General features: G+C 37.2%; 1 protein-coding gene across 2 annotated transcripts in view; it reads right to left on the reverse strand.

Moving 5' to 3' along the window:
• Positions 1-16,529, reverse strand: part of LOC111147013 (serpin family E member 3) — a 30,624-nt gene that overhangs the window by 1,502 nt on the left and 12,593 nt on the right. For both annotated transcript variants that reach the window (XM_022502856.1, XM_022502857.1), the window contains one exon: positions 10,018-10,118. In XM_022502856.1, coding sequence (XP_022358564.1) covers positions 10,018-10,118 — 101 coding nt within the window. The remainder of the gene's footprint in view (positions 1-10,017; positions 10,119-16,529) is intronic.

Below are 16,529 nucleotides of genomic sequence, written 5' to 3' on the forward strand. Positions count from 1 at the left end.
ACAGGTTTGTACAATGGATCTTAAAAGTCATAACTCAATGTATTAAAAATGTGTCTCCAAGCTGCATGACTACATTCAGTATACTAAGTGTACAGAATACATTCAGTATACTGAATGCAGTCATGCAGTAATTTGCCCCATGGTCTAGAATCTGCAAAGATAATAAGAGGTTAGAACTGTAATAGTGTGCTAACAGTTTCAAAGAAGCTTTGCAAACAGGGATATGAATGATTAAGTTAGAGAAATTGATAGCTTAAGTTAACCATTAAGCATTTTAAAACAACTTCCTGCAGTGATGTACTTGACATAACGAAGGTATATAAGAATGTTTAGAACTAGCAGAAACTTTAGTTAATACCTACCCTTTCATTTGAGAATGTGCTGTTAAGTGATCTGAGGTCACACACTTGAAAAGAAGTAGAAATTGGGCATTTGCAGGTTTTCTGACAGTGCAGCACCCATTTCCACCCCACCCCGCCACAAAAAGATACCACCTTGCAAGAAGTATTCTAGTCAACTCCAGCGTGCCACTGGAAAGGGATCTGTGGCATGAGTCTTAAAATAATCATTTCAATCTACATGTTGTATTTTGAGAGAGCTTCTTTGTTTCATCTTAGACTAATTAAATTGTTTTGCATTTTTCATGCACATACAAGGAGATGCAAATGAATGTCGTGAGAGAATAAAACCAGCCGAGTATAGGATATGCAGCAATTCATCCATCTTCTAAATAAGGTATACACAGGAAATTGTGAGTTGGCTATATTTGTTGTAAGAAACAGTTATTTTCCAGCATCATTGAAGGGGACCAGACAAAGGTCAGAGGAAGGGAAAAATCAATGGAAGCATTCACCTGGTATCATTTGTCCTAAAACCAGTGAAGAATCTGATTGATTTTAGCAGTTGGTCTTTTTCTGTAGGATCTTTTAGAAAAGAAATTTCTCTCTAATTCATAGTTTCTTTCACTAGCTCATTGAGTAAACTGAAATGCAATGTCAAAATTAGAATTTTGTGGCTAAATAATGGTTCTTTGATGCTCATGAGGTTTTACTTACCTGTGACCTCATTATAGTGTTGTGGTACCTGAACATTTCAAATCAGCATCCATGAAGTCAACAGAGGTTCACTATGAAACTCTACCAACTAAGATACAGTAAATGTGGTTGTGATAGAGTCCAGGCACCTTGACATAATGTGAAAAATAGGACCAATTGGTATGAATGAGTCTTTAGATAGATAGGCTTGGCTATTAAAATTTCTCGAGTTTCAATTAAATAGCATAGCTTTTCTCCATCACACTAGGAGTGGTCCGATAGTTGACAGTTACATGTTTGCACAGACACTGAGCCAAGACCCATGGCCTGTCTTGCCCCAGCATCCACACCTCTCTTAAATTTTATCTCTAGGAAGCGTTAAAAACATTTCAGATCATAAACATTTGTGATCAAAATAAGAATTCAGGAGTCATTGTAGGTTTGTGTTTCTCTTCTTGCTTGATCTTGTATGACACATCTCTATTTGCTTACTTCTGTCAAGTAGCTATTTTATGCAACTAATGAAAGCAATGCAGAAGAATCCAGACACAAAGGCATTCTCCCGCTTTGCGTTCATCTTCTCGAGTGCTCGTGGCTATTTAGTGCCATCGAGGGTCATGCAACATGTTATCCCCAAATTTGTTCCCAAGATTTTTTATAGATGCTATGCTATTAAAAGGGATCCATGATTAATTAAAACAGGGAATGCAGGTTGAATAGTTTTGTGTTTTTGTTTTTAGTAGTGAACTTCTTAGAGCTGCTTATTTGCTGATGTTTGTAGTGAATCTCTGCAGGAGAACTATAATATGTAATGTTTAGCCACGGAATGACCTGCATCATCTCCTGTCTCTAGATTTACTAGATTAGTGTTCTGGAAAACTGTAGTCCATCCTAAACCCATTTACTTCTATATTACATTTCAATATCCAAAGCCAAGTGTTTTAAGATTCTTCTTACCCTCCTTCCTGGCATACTCTCCACTCTTCTATACTATCTACAAGTATTCATGTCAACCTTTCTTTTTAGATTGTTAGCTCCTAGAAGGCAGAAGCTGTTTCATTAATTTTAAATATTTTTTAATTCACCTAACATAATAATGCTTGGTACATAACTGTGTTCAGTAATTTTTGGATGAATGAATGATAGACACTCCTCACCTACATTTGTTTCATTTCCCCATAAAAACAGCTGCCTTAATGTTCTCTAATCGGATGTCACTTGTAAGGAATTGTTGGTATCTATAGAATCATAGGGGTAAATCACAGAATGGGTCTTAGGCAAGTTTCATCCAAATGATTCTTTCAGTGCCTCTTTCCCCTTTGTTAGTGGAGACCATCATTTTTTTGTGTGTGGATGATCATACTCTCAAAGGGTTTAAGAGTCTTCATAACGACACTGTGTAAACACAAGAATTGCAAAATGTAAATCGATGTCCCAACATTGGAACCTCAGATTCTCAAAATGTAAGAGAAACATCATTTTCTGTGTCATTTGTCCTTCCAATTATTACTATTTACTACTGGCAAATTTCGTGGCATTAAAACATTTATTGCCAGAATTTGCTTCTAGTTTATCTTTCTCATCTTCTTATCACTTAGTTGTAACAGGTGGAATGTGTCATATAGCACCCAGCCCCGGATATAGAGAGAGAGAGAGTGCTAAAAAGAATTTGAAATGGCCTCTGAAGCCAGGCTATGGTCATTTGCTTTCTCTATTCTCCTCAAACCCACATCTCCCTGCCACCCAGCTTTTTGAGATATAATTGATATAACATTGTGTAAGTTTAAGGTATATAATGTGATGATTTCATATATGTATATATTGCAAAATGATCATCACAGTAAAATTAGTTAACACCTCCATCACCTCACATAATTACAATTTTTTTGTGTATTGTAAGATCTATTGTCTTCACAACTTTCAAATAGATAATACAGCATCGTTAACTATAGTCACCATGCTGTACATTACATCCCTAGAATTATAACCAGAAGTTTGTACCCTTTGACCACCTTCACCCAACCCCCCAACTCCTACCTATCCCTGCCCTGGGCAACCTTCAATCTACTCTGTGTTTCTGTGACTTTGATTTTTTTTAGAATCCACATGTGAGATCATACAGTGTATTTCTCTCTGATTTATTTCACTCAGCATAATGCCCTCAAGGTTTTTCTAGGTTGTTGCAAATAGCAGAATTTCCTTCTTTTTTATGGCTAATAAAATTCCATCAAAATATATATGCCAAAGCTGCTCTATCCATTCATCTGCTGATGGACACTTAGATTTTTTTCCTTATCTTGGCTATTGTACATAATGCTGCTATCAACATGAGGTGGAGTTATTTCTTTGCTAGTGATTTAAGTTCCATTGGGCACATATTCAGAAGTAGAATTGCTGGATAATGTGGTAGTTCTACTTTTATTTTTTGAGAAACCTCCATAGGACTTTCCATAATGGTTGGACTGATTTAAATTCCTGTGAACAGTGTACAAAGTTCTTTTCTCCACATCCTTGCCAGCATTTGTTCTCTCTTGTCTTTTTGATAATAGCCGTTCTAAGAGGTATGAGGTAATAGCTCACTGTGGTTTTGATTTGCATTTCCCTGATGATTAGTGATAATCAGCACATTTTCATGTACCTGTTAGTTATTTGAATATCTTATTTGGAAAAATGTTTATTCAGATCCTTTTTCCATTTAAAAATCAGATTGTTATTATTATTTGCAATTAGGTTGTATGAGTTCCTTATATATTTTGGATATTAATCCCTTAGGTATGTGGTTTTACAAAAATTTTCTCCCATTCTGCAGGTTTCCTTTCCATTTTGTTATTTCTTTTGATATGAATACATGTTTAGTTTGATGTAGTCCCACTTGTTTCTTTTTACTTTTGTTGCTAATTCTTTTGGTGTCAGATCCAAAAAATCATTGCCAAGACCAATTTCAAGGAGTTTTTCCCCTATGCTTTTTTCTAAGAGTTTATGGCTTCAGATATTTTAAGTCTTTAATCCATTTTGAGTTAATTTTTGTGAGTGTTGTAAGATATAGGTCCAGTTTCATTCTTTTGCATGTGAATATCCAATTTTCCCAGCACCATTCATTGAAAAGACTATCTTTTCCCTATGGAGTATTATTGGCTTCTTTGTTGAATATTAGTTGACTATATGCACGGATTTTGTTCTGGGGTCTTGATTCTACCCCATTTGTCTACATGTCTCTTTTTATGCCAGTACCATACTGTTTTGATTACTATAGGTTTATAATAGAGTTTGAGCTCAGGAAGTGTGACGCCTCCAGCTTTGTTCTTTCTCAGGATTGCTTTGGCTATTTGGGATCTTTTGTGGTTCCACACTAATTTTAGAATTTTTTTTTCTATTTCTGTGGAAAATGCCATTGGAATTTTGGAATTTCTGATGCAACTGTAAGTGGAATTGTTTTCTTTATTTCTTTTTCAGGTAGTTTGTTGTTAGTGTAAAGAAACACAATGCATATTTGTATTTCATTTTTTATCCTACAACTTTACTGAATTCGTTGATTAGTTGTAATTATGTACCACTATTACAATATTAGAGAATCTAATTTTGACCATATACTTACCATTATTAGTGATTTTTACATTTTCATACATTTTTATAGTGTTAATTAGCATCCTTATTTCAGCTTTAAAAATGTCCTTTAGCATATCTTGTAAGGCAGGTTTAGTGGTGATAAATTTCCTTAGCTTTTTTTTGGTTTGGAAAAGATTTATCTCTGCTTCACTTGAGGAACAACTTTGTCAGGTATAGTATTCCTGATTGACAATTTTTTTCTTTCAAAATTTTGTATATGTCCTTCCACTCTATCCTGGCCTGCAGTTTCTGTTGAGAAATCCATTGATCATCTTATGTGGGTTCCCTTGTTAGGTAGCTTGTTTCTTCTTTCTTGCTGCTTTTAAAATTCTTTGTCTTTGACTTCTGACAATTTAACTGTAATGTGTCTTGGTGTAGCCCTTTTTGGGTTCAACCTATTAGGATTCATTGGGCCTCGTGAATCTGCAAGCCCATTTCTCTCCCCATTTTTGGGATGTTTTTGGCCATTATTGCTTTAAGTAGACTTTCCCTTTTTTTTCCTTTCATCTTTTGGGATTCCCATAACGAGTATATTTTTTCTTTTGTGAAGTCCCCAATTTCCGTGGGCTTTCTTCACCCTTTCATTCTTTTTTTCTTTTTGTTCCTCTGACTAGATAATTTCAAATTATTTATCTTCTGGTTGATGGTTTACTCTGTTTGGCTGAGTCTTGTTGAAGCTCTCTATTGAATTCTTCAGTGCAGTCATTTTATTCTTTAGCTTTAGGATCTCTGTTTGTTTGGGTTTCTTGGTTGTGTTTTGTTTGACGGTTTCTATTTCTTTCTTGAACTTTTTATTTTGTGCATTGTTTTCCTAATATTGTTAGTTGTCTCTGTGTTCTTGTAGTCTGCTGAATTTCTTCAAGAGGATTGTTCTGAATTCTTTGTCAGACAGTTCAAACATCTCCACATTTTTAGGGTAGCTATTAGAGCTTTATTAATTTCTTTGAATGGTATATTTTTCTCATTTTTCATGGTCCTTGCTTCTTTGTATTGGTATCTGTGCATTTCAGTAAGGGGGTCTCCTTTTCCAGGCTTTACAGGTTTGCTTTGGTAAGGAAAGATATTGACCAATCAGCTGGCAGAATTTGTGGGCAGGTTGGGGCTTACTGTCATCATCTCTGTGTGGGCAAAACCTCTCCATATGCTTTGAGTTTGCAGGGGGCTGCTGCTGCCTGAGTTCTGTGGCTGGGTGGGACTGCTGGTTGGGTTTGTATTCAAGCAGTGCTGCTGGGTGGGCTTGCTGTTCAGGTGGCATTTCTGGCTATGTCAGAGTTAGTGGCTCAATCCTTTCACAGTCAGGTTGAGTCCCTAAGTTTACAATCAGCTCTTGGTCAATGAAGTTGTAGCTGTGTTCCCTGACAGGGTGGTGCCACTGGTTGGACACCGTAATTGGGTAACTATGAGAGGGACTCTACAATCTTTCCTGGTCAGGTGGTCTTATGCTGTGCTTCCCAACTGGATGGTGCTGCTGGTTGGGCTCCATGTTCAGGTGGGGCTGCCAGCTGTGCCCTGAAGTTGGGTGGGGCTACAAGCTGAGCTCTGTGACTTAGTAGCACTGTGGGTTGGGCTACAAGGCTCCCCAAGGTCATTCTTCAGACTCCCTGGTTATGTGGAGGTAGGGGATATGCTCAACAGTTGGGAAGGGCTGCTGGCCAGGCTCTCTGCCCAAGCAGAGCTGTAGGATGGGCTTCAACTAGCTGGTTCTCTTGTCAGGCTTCCTTGATGGATAGGACTTGAGACTGTGCCTAGCAGTTGAGTAGGGCTGTGAATTTGCTTTCCTGCAAGGTAGAGTGGTAGTATGGTCCATTAACTAGGGATCCAAATCAGGCAGAATTGCCAACCATGCTTTCTGGCCAGTTGGGGCTACCAGCCTGGCCTCGCAGATGGATATTCCTGATGGCTGGAGTCTTTGCTTGGGTACTGCTACAGGCAGGAATATGGTCCGCCAAGGTCTGAATGTTGACTATTGTAAGCCTTGCCTCCCACATTCTCCTTCTCTATCTGATTCCTGAGTCTTCCCCAGGAGGCAAGACTTGAATGGATTTTCCAGAAAGTTTCCTGCAACACTGGAAGAGTTGGATATCCACCTTGGTTTTCTTTTCTCACTGGAGAAATTATAGTAGGCCTGAGAGGGCACTCTTGGTGAGTGCTGTGCCCGCCTGGAGGAGGAGTGATACAGACCAAGTGTAGCTGCTCCTTTTACCATTATAATGTGGTCTTCTCAGTCTCTGTGGTTCAGAGAGGTGCTTCAGCTTCACATCTGGGTGCTGGGATTTCCACAGTGGTGACTTGTCTATGGACAGTGGCTAGTTGGTCTTCTTAGGAGGGGGACTGAAGTTGGAAATGATCTATCTCACCATCTTGATGCCCTATTGCAGTTCTGATCAGTCATCTGGTGCGCTATAAGTTAACTTCAGTATGTATCCAAACAACTATGAGTGGTTTTCTCATTTAAGTTGTAGTAACATGGAGCTTGTAGTTCTCACTGAGCAGACATTGGAAACTAATTATTCACTTATAAAAGTCAAGAAAAAGATGTTTCTTTGAAGTTTTAACTTTATGCAAAAGTAGTATTTCTTGGATTAGGAAGCATGGGTTTGTATCAAAGCCTGCTGATCCTTTTGATTGCTTAAGAAGTATATATCCAGCTGGTACCTTTTGTGTAAGTGAAACTGGAATTACTCTTAAAAGCTTTATAACATGTAGTGTCAAGGACGTCTAAGGAGAAAAATTATAACCTGGGCTCAGCTGGGCCTTGAGATGATACTGAACAAGTTTTTTTTTAGGCAACAGGAAAGGATTTGATGCCATGAAGGAAGAGACAAGTCACTTTTAAATGGGAAGGAGAACTTAAATGGGGAAGGAGAACTTAAGTAAAATGATTCTGGGCACTGGAACCAAATAGAAAGAAAAGGCCAAATATTCCCTGTGGTTTGAGCTTCTACAAATAGCACAAAACTGCTTCATAACCTCATTAATTATAAGAAGGGAGACCAGCATTTTCTGATGACTTATTTTCTGGCAAGCTCTCTGCTGATGCTTTGCTATATGTTAAAGAATTTTATTTCCATAAGTAGGATGTGAAGTGGGTGGTAGCCACCTCATTTTAGGAATGATGAAACTATTTGTTAGAAAGATTCAGTCACCATGTCTCTATAACTAAGTCAATTAGCTCACTTAGGCAATGAAGTGATTAGTCTCTTGATTATGTTTAAAGAAGGGTATTGGAAAGCAATACTGTAGTCAGCAAACTTTATCTGTAAAGGCCAAGATATTAAATATTTTAGCAATTTCAGATCATATGCAGTCTCTTGCAACTGCCTAATTCTGCCATTGTAGCAGGAAAGCAACCACAGATGGTCTGTAAATAAATGGGAGTGGCTGTTTCATTAAAACTTTATTTATAAAAACAGGGATTGGATCATTGTTTGGTGAGCCCATGTTAGAAGAACAAAACTTTATGGGAGAAGATAAGGCTGATGTGTTTTATCAGTAAGAGACATTAATTTAAGCTTCACATTTGGCACATGGCTTAACTGCTCGGTAATTATTTAACAAGTTAGATCCATGGGCCTGTATTTCTGCTGGTTTGAACAAATCTACATAGACTTTAACTGCATCATAAAAAAAGGCATGAAAAATTGTTCTTTCTAAACTAGGTTGCTTGTTGTATCTTGTCAAGAGAGCTTATGGGCCTTGGAAGTCTTTATCAGTAGGGGAGCTGCATGATGATGTGGGTGGGTTAAGCACAGTCCTATTTGAGGACATAGGATTAATGGTACTTTGAGATGTACTTCTAGGACATAAAGGCAGAGAGATTAAGAACTATGAAGAAACAATCAGTGAGTCACAGTGATCAATTGAATGTATTGGTGTGGAAGAAAAGGTTAAGAATGGTCCCAAAGTTTTGAACTAGAATGATCAAAGGAAGAATGGTATCATCATCAACAAAAGGAATGCCCTCGCTAGTTCTGGAGTCAGAAAAAGACACTGTGATTGGATTTTGCACATTATTAAATATAGAGTACACTCAAGTTCATTATCCCTTCCCCTTTCCTTGACCTCTGATTCTTTCACTCTAGGCTTTCTCTTTTCCCTACAGTGTCAGATTATGCCTGTGTCACCAGGGAAAATTCCTGGTTGTGTCATTCAACCAAGTCAACAATATTTATTGGCTATCCATTGTGCATCAAGCATTGTTGGGGGCACTATGCCCAAACTTGACTATTGCTTTGCTTATCTCTTTGCATGTTTAGGTAATGAGTACAGTGCTGGTGGGTTTTAAAAATTCTAGAATAGATCCTTCCTCCTATGCTTTATTTGACAAGTAACTGCCATTTAGCTTGTCTAGTTACATTTAACACATAAGCCAAGACTGCTTTTATGGACCAAATTCCTCTGTGTGTTTGTGTGTGTTTGTGTGTATTTATATGTGTGATCGCTTAATAAGAATTTGAGCAAGCTTTAGAAAACTCTGTGTGATGAGGTTCTAGCATTTAAAATGGAGATTCTGAAGCTCATCAGGCAAAGAAAGTATTAAGGCCAATGAAAATACTTGCTACAGCATCATCTTCATAAAAATAATTTATTACTATCCAGAACAGAAGCAAACCTGAGCCTTTGGAGTTAGCAATAGTTTAACTAATGGCTTCTGAGAAGATTCTGGAACATAAAGTTTTGGCATTCCATTCTTTTTTAATATTTGGTGTAAGTTCCCTGTCAGATCATAAGCAAATACAGCTCCTATTGATTAGTAGCAGCGCATCTACTAGGAGCAAAGAAATTTAATAGGGACTTGGGAAAGGAGAACAACTTTAGGGCTAGATTACAGGGACATGAGTAATTTTAAGAAAGGAAGTTGGATGGATGAGAGAGTTTCAAGGTTAGTTTATGAGAAGAGGACAGAAATGGCACAAGGAGGGCAGGAGAGGGAAGAGGTAGAAACAAAGGGCAACCGTGAGGCTAGCATGACAGTGGGAGGGCAGAATGAAGAGTTCTGTTACTGCACCGCTGTCTCTGGCATGCTCCCAGTCATGATAGGCAGAGGGAGGGTGAGTTGTATTGTGTTCTATGGCCATTGACCTCACTCTGAAGGTGGTCTCCAAAAACAGGGCTTAGAGGTCTCAAGAAACACTCCTCTCCCACAAAGTCCAACCCAAATTTGGCTGTTATCCGGAGCAATAGAATATGCTTATATGTCTTATATGTTTATATAAGAATTTATATAAAGCAAAGCTTTCTTTCTTTTAATAATGTTTTAAATAATGTTAACTCTGACTGTACCATTGAAGCCTTGGTAGATGAAAATCCCTTAATCAAGGTATGACAAAGCTGCCCCCAAGCACAATGCCAAAAATTTTGAAAGAAGAAATGTTACCTGAAATTCCTTTCAAGTTAGCTTTGAGTGGATCAAAAAGATTGGTGACTCCCCAAGAATTTAAAATGCTTTTTAAATTGAAATGATTTTGGATCCTGAATCTAAAAAACAAAAACAAACCATCAACTTTCATTTAAAAATCTCATTCAAAATATTTTCATACACACCACATGACTGCCAAACTCCCTAACTTGGAAGTCAGGGATCTCCAGCCTCATTTTCAGCTTTATTTTTCACTGTTCCTTCTCATAAACCCTACCCACTGACTACTCTGACCACACAGGGCTCTCTTCCACCTCTATACCTTTGCTTTTGCTGTTCTTTCCACCCCATCTCCTTTGATGGCCTTTGAGTTACCTCCATTTCCTCTAAGTTCCATTCAGTTGTTATCCCCTCCTCTCTTCTCCAGCTGTTTTGTGGCTTTTGGTTGCTAAGTCCCCATTAACACTTTGTTTGTTCTGCTCTTTTGGTGTATGGACTATTCTCCTTCCTATTACTGTTATTCATGATATTATGAACTACTTGAGAAGAGAGGATATCCCAGTCAATTCTTTATTTCCTAATAGTAACTAATTAATGAGTGCTTACAATGTGCTAGATACTATGACAAGTGTTTTATGTAGATTATCTAATTTCATCTTCACATAACTCTGTTATTATTATCCTCATTTTACAGATGAGAAAACTGAAGCCTAAAGAGATTAAGACACTTGCCCAAGATGATGTAATGAATATGTGGTGGAACTCAACTCAAAGCAAGGCTGTCTGCATGCAGAGCCTGTGCTCTTGGCGTCTACCCTTTGCTACCTCCCATGTCGTGAGACATCTCACATAGTAGGTGCAGAAAAGAAGCTGTTGATTAACAATTAATAGAGTGTGTCATTGAATATGTTCATATTTGATAAGCCATATTTTTGTGTTTGCTGTGTTCATTGTGTGTCTTTGATGCACAGGAGGGAAAAAATGCAAGTAAAAATTTTGGTTTTCCTAATAAGTCTTGAGAGCAGGAAGAATCAACACACCAACTTTGTAATATTTCTCCAAGGGCAAAGCATTTAAAATTTTACTGTTGAAGGATCCTTTTAAAGGATTGCTCATGTTATTTTTCTTTGAAAATAAAAAAACATTGAAATAGAATTTAGATGAACTTTTTCTATAAACTATGCAGAACTTGTAAGAAAGTAAAAATACTGGACAAGACCATTTAATATCAAAGATCTTCATTGCCATACAAGACAAGGTGACCAAAATTTTAAACAGAAGTATCATATTTTCTCATAAATACATGTTTTGGATCTTTAGAATAGTTTTCCAAAAAGGTACACATGTTTCCTCCAACTATGCTGACATTCTCAAAAAATTTTGATCACCTCTTCTGAAATTTTCTTAAATACTTAAAACACATCCATTTTGAAAAATCTCAATGCTGAAACATATTGGTTAAGAGCATGAATTTGGTAGTCCAATGCCAGGGTTTGAATCTTGGCACAGCCTCTTACTGGCTAAGGGAACTGGGGCAAGTTACTTTACTTCTCTTTGCCTCCAATTCCTTATTTGTGAAATGAGCATAATAATAGTGTTTAGTTATTAGATTTGTGAAGATTAAGTGAAATAATTCTTGTAAAGTGCTCAACAATGCCCAACATAGCTCATGCACTTTATTGTTCTCACTGTGGTTTTAGTGTTTCTCAGGGATATTGAGAAAAACTCAGGGAAGTTTGAAGCCAAATACAGTGATTATGGTAGGTGATAAAACTGGGTAATATTTTTTAGTAACTAAAGATAATAGTAAAAGTGAGGTATGACCATAACAGGTGAGAGTGATTTTTTTTTCTTGTATGGCTATGAAGGCCAGCCCAGAAGAAATGCTACAAAAATATCTTGAGTAAAAAAAATTGCCCTTTACCAAATCCAGACAATGATATCACATGAAAAGAAAACTACAGACTAATATCCCTTATGAATATAGACACAAAATCCTCAACCAAATATTAGTGAATTGAATCCAGCAAAATATAAATCCCACCATGACCACGTGGGATTTATCCCAGGAATGCAAGGTGTGTTCAACATATGAAAATCAGTGTAAAACACCAGATTAACAGAATAAAGGACAAAGGCCACATGATCATCTCGATAAATGTAGAAAAGCATGTGGAAAAAAAAATCCAATACCCTTTCATGAAAACAAAAATTACTCAATAAACTTGGGACAGAAGGGAAATTTTTCAGTCTGCAAAAGGGCCTCTACAGAAAACCTACAGCTAACATCATACTTAATGGTGAAGACTGAATGCTTTCTGCCTAAGATCAGATATAAGAGAAAGACGTCCACTATTTCTATTTAATATTGTCCTGAAGGGCATGGAGGGCAATTATGCAAGAAAAAGAAATAAAATGCATCCAGATTAGAAAGAAAGAAGTACACCTATCTCTACTCACAAATGACTTGATCTTGTATATATATAATCTTAAGGAATACATACACAGAGTGAAAAAATTCTTAGAATAAATGAGTTAATCAGGGTGGCAGGATATGAGACCAGGGTACAAAAGTCAACCTTTTTTTATACTATCAATGAATAATCTGCAAATAAAATTCCATTTATAATAGCATCAAAAGGAATAAAATACTTAGAAATAATTTTAACAAAAGAAATACAAAACTTGTAAACTGAAAACTAAAAAAACATAATCGAAGGAACCTAAGGAACACATAAATAAAATGAAAAGAGTCCTATGTTCACAGATTGGAATAGTTAATATTGTTAGCAGTATTCCCAAATTGATATACACATTAAACACAATCGTCATCAAAATCTCAGCTGCCTTTTTTGCAGAAACTGATGAGCTGATCCTAAAATTCATATGAAAATGTATGGGACTCAGACTAGCCAAAACAATCTTGAAAAAAGAAGAACTAAGTCGAAGGGCTAACACTTCCTGAATTCTAAACATTATAGTAATCAAGATGGTGTCATACTGGCTAAAGTATAGACATTTGTGCCTTTAGAATAGAACTGAAACTAAATCCATTGAAATAAACACATTAACTTACCGTCAACTAATTTAAACAAAGGTACCCAGAAAATTCAATGGGAGAGAGAATAGTCTTCTCAATTAATAGTGCTGGGACAACTGGATAACCACATGCAAAGAATGAAATTGGACCTCTACCTCATAATACATACAAAAATTAATTTAAAATACAAGAGCTAAAACTAAAAATTCCTAGAACAACATAGATATAGGACTTTGTAACCTGGGTTAGGCAATGGTTTCTTAGAAATGACATCAAAGAAGCACAAAAAATAAAAGAAAAAATAAATTAACTGAACCTCATTAAAATGAAAAACTCTTCTGCTTCAAATGACACCATCAAGAAAGTGAAAAGACAACCCACAAAATGGGAGTGAATATTTGCAAATTATAAATCTAATAAGGGACTAGCATCCAGAATATATAAAGCACTATCACAAGTCAGCAGTAAAGACAACCAATTTAGAAGTGGAGAGGAAATTCAAATAGCTATTTCTTCAAAAAAGATGTGAAATGGCCAGAAAGCACATGAAAATATGCTTGACATCATCAATTATTAGGGAAATGCAAATGAAAGTCACCATGGAAACCACCTCACACCAACTAGGATGGCTACAAGAAAAAATGGGGGTTTTCTTCTCCAAAGCTGTTGTTACTGTTGTGAGGTTAGACAGGTTGCAGCCATCTTGCCTCCAACCTGAGGGAGAAGCCAAAACACAGAGAAGGGCACTGCTGGAGGGCAAGGGGGTTGGTGAATCCTACCAATGTAACTAATGTAACTAAGATTAACTATGTAGTTTCTGAATGTAAACACTATAACATCCCTACTTTTTAATCCTTCCCTCCATTCAGAGGGACTTAAAAAAAAAAAAAAGTAGTAAAATATACACCACATAGAATTTTACCATTTTAAGGACATTATTCAGTAGCATGAAGTATATTCACATTGCTATCCAACCACCACTATCCACTCTGGAAACTTTCATCAAACCAAACTGAAACCTCTGTACCACCACACATCCCACATGAAGAGGGACTTATCAAAAAAGATGGATGATAACAAGTGTTGACAAGAGTATGGAGAAACTGGAACCTCATAGATTGCTGGTGGGAATGTAAAGTGGTATAACCCCTTGGAAAACTGGTAGGTCCTCAAGGTGTAAAATGTAGAGTTAACACAAGACTCAGTATTTCCATTCCTAGGTATATAACCAAGAAACCTATACCTACACAAAAATGTGCACATCAATGTATTTCAGAAGCCAAAATGTAAAAACATGCCAAAAAGTTTCCTGGCACTTACATTTTATCCAATGAATGGATAAAGCAAAATGTAGAATATCCATACAGTAGGAAATTATTCCATCAAAAAAAAAGAATGAAGTACTGATGTACCACTGCGACAAGGATGAACCTTGAAAACGTTATGCTCAGTGAAAGCAGCCAGATGTAGAAGGCTACATGTTGTACAATTTCATTTATATGAAATGTATGGTACAGACAAGTCCATTGAGAATGGAAGTAGATTAGTGGTTGCCTAGGACACTAGTGAGGAGAAGGAATGTGGAGGGACTACTAATGGGCACAGAGTTTCCTTTAGAGGTGATGAAAATGTTCTGAAATTGAATAGTGCTGATGGTTGCACAACTTTGCCAATATACTAAAAACCTCTGAATTGTGTGCTTTAAAAGAATGAATTTTATGGTTAGGTGAATTATATCTTAATTTGTTAAAAAAGAAAGAGGGCGCCTGCGTGGCTCAGTGGGTTAAGCCTCTGCCTTCAGCTCAGGTCATGATCTCAGGGTCCTAGGATCGAGCCCCGCATCTGGCTCTCTTCTCAGCGGGGAGCCTGCTTCTCCCTTTCCCCCTCTGCCTGCCTCTCTGCCTGCTTATGATCTCTCTCTCTCTCTCTCTGTCAAATAAATAAATAAATAAACCTTAAAAGAAAAAAAAAAGAAAACTCCCATAGAAAAGCATAATCCACACATGACGATGATTAGCAGCCCTTTGAAAGGAAGGCCAAAACTTCCGAATATATAAGATCTGGTGGATTTTTAAAATACTTACAAGAAACAAAGAGAAAAAGAGACACATACAAAAAACCCCAGACTCTTAAATACAGAGAAAAAACTAGTGGTTGCCAGAGGGGAGGTGGGTGGAGGGTGGGTGAAATAGGTGATGGGGATTAAAAGTACATTTATCAGGGCGCCTGGTTGGCTCAGTGGGTTAAGCCTCTGCCTTCAGCTCAGGTCATGATCTCAGGGTCCTGGGATTGAGCCCCGCATCGGGCTCTCTGCTCAGCAGTGAGCCTGCTTCCTCCTCTCTCTGCCTGCCTCTCTGCCTACTTGTGATCTCTCTCTCTCTATGTCAAATAAATAAATAAAATCTTTAAAAAAAAAAGTACATTTATCATGATGAACACTGAATAATGTATAGAATTTGTGATTCATTACACTGTACACCTGAAACTGTAGCACCGTATGTTAATTATATTCAATAAAAAAACACTATGTGACTTCTGTTGTCAGAAAAGAAATGCTCATGTTTAGCTTCCTACTATATCGATCTAATAACCAAATGTCTTACTCATTAAACAAATATATATTTGACATTATTAGTCTTTTTTGTGGGGTATTACATTATTATGGATATAAATGACCTTTGTTAGCACTTGTTGGCTTTCTTGATTATTCTTTTGGTTAACTAATATCCCTAATGAAGACTAATTGTCCCTATACATTTTATTTTATTTCTTCATAAATAAAATATTACTTTGGAAGCTAGACATCATCATTCATCCAGAATCTACTAATACACTGTTTGGGGATGTTTAACCCCAAGGCACACCTCAACGCCTCACGATTTTTGCATTGCTACCCACAGGGTGCAGAAGTTTTTGCTCTTGCTACATGAAAAATGCAGGCTGGCTATAAAGCAGATCATGTTAAATGATGAATCAATGATCTACAGAACTAGAGGTAAGTTCTTGTCCAAAACATGACTTGTGTCTACCATGGTCCAATGTTTTGTACCCAAATTTAGACCTAAAACCTCTTTTTAATTCTTTCTCTATGTATTCCTTCAAGGGTTTGAAGCTGTTTCTTTTACTTGGTGAATTTTGCTTGTGAAACAGCCTCATTTTCCTAAAACCTTCTGGATGGCAGACTCCATAGTCTAAGGGAGATAAAAAAGAAATATATCAGGACAAGGTCAAGTGTTAATTCATACTGTGTGTTGTTATGATCTCTGCAGCCCCATCCTGTCCCTGTCTTTGGGGTGTTTCAGATCATTCTGAAGGTGGAATCAGACAGTGGAGACATCTTGAAGGAGCTGGGCATCTTGCTGGGGCTTCTTCCTCACAGCAGCCACTCCAGGATGAGGACAGCCATCTGTCCCCTCATTCTGAAGAGACTGACAGATTCCTGCACCGGGTTGCACTCTCTGTCTACTTTTCACATCAAAAGCGCCTCTTC

Source organism: Enhydra lutris, unplaced genomic scaffold (genome assembly GCF_002288905.1).
Source record: "Enhydra lutris kenyoni isolate GAN:26980312 unplaced genomic scaffold, ASM228890v2 scaffoldscaffold15, whole genome shotgun sequence".
Lineage (NCBI taxonomy): Eukaryota > Metazoa > Chordata > Mammalia > Carnivora > Mustelidae > Enhydra > Enhydra lutris.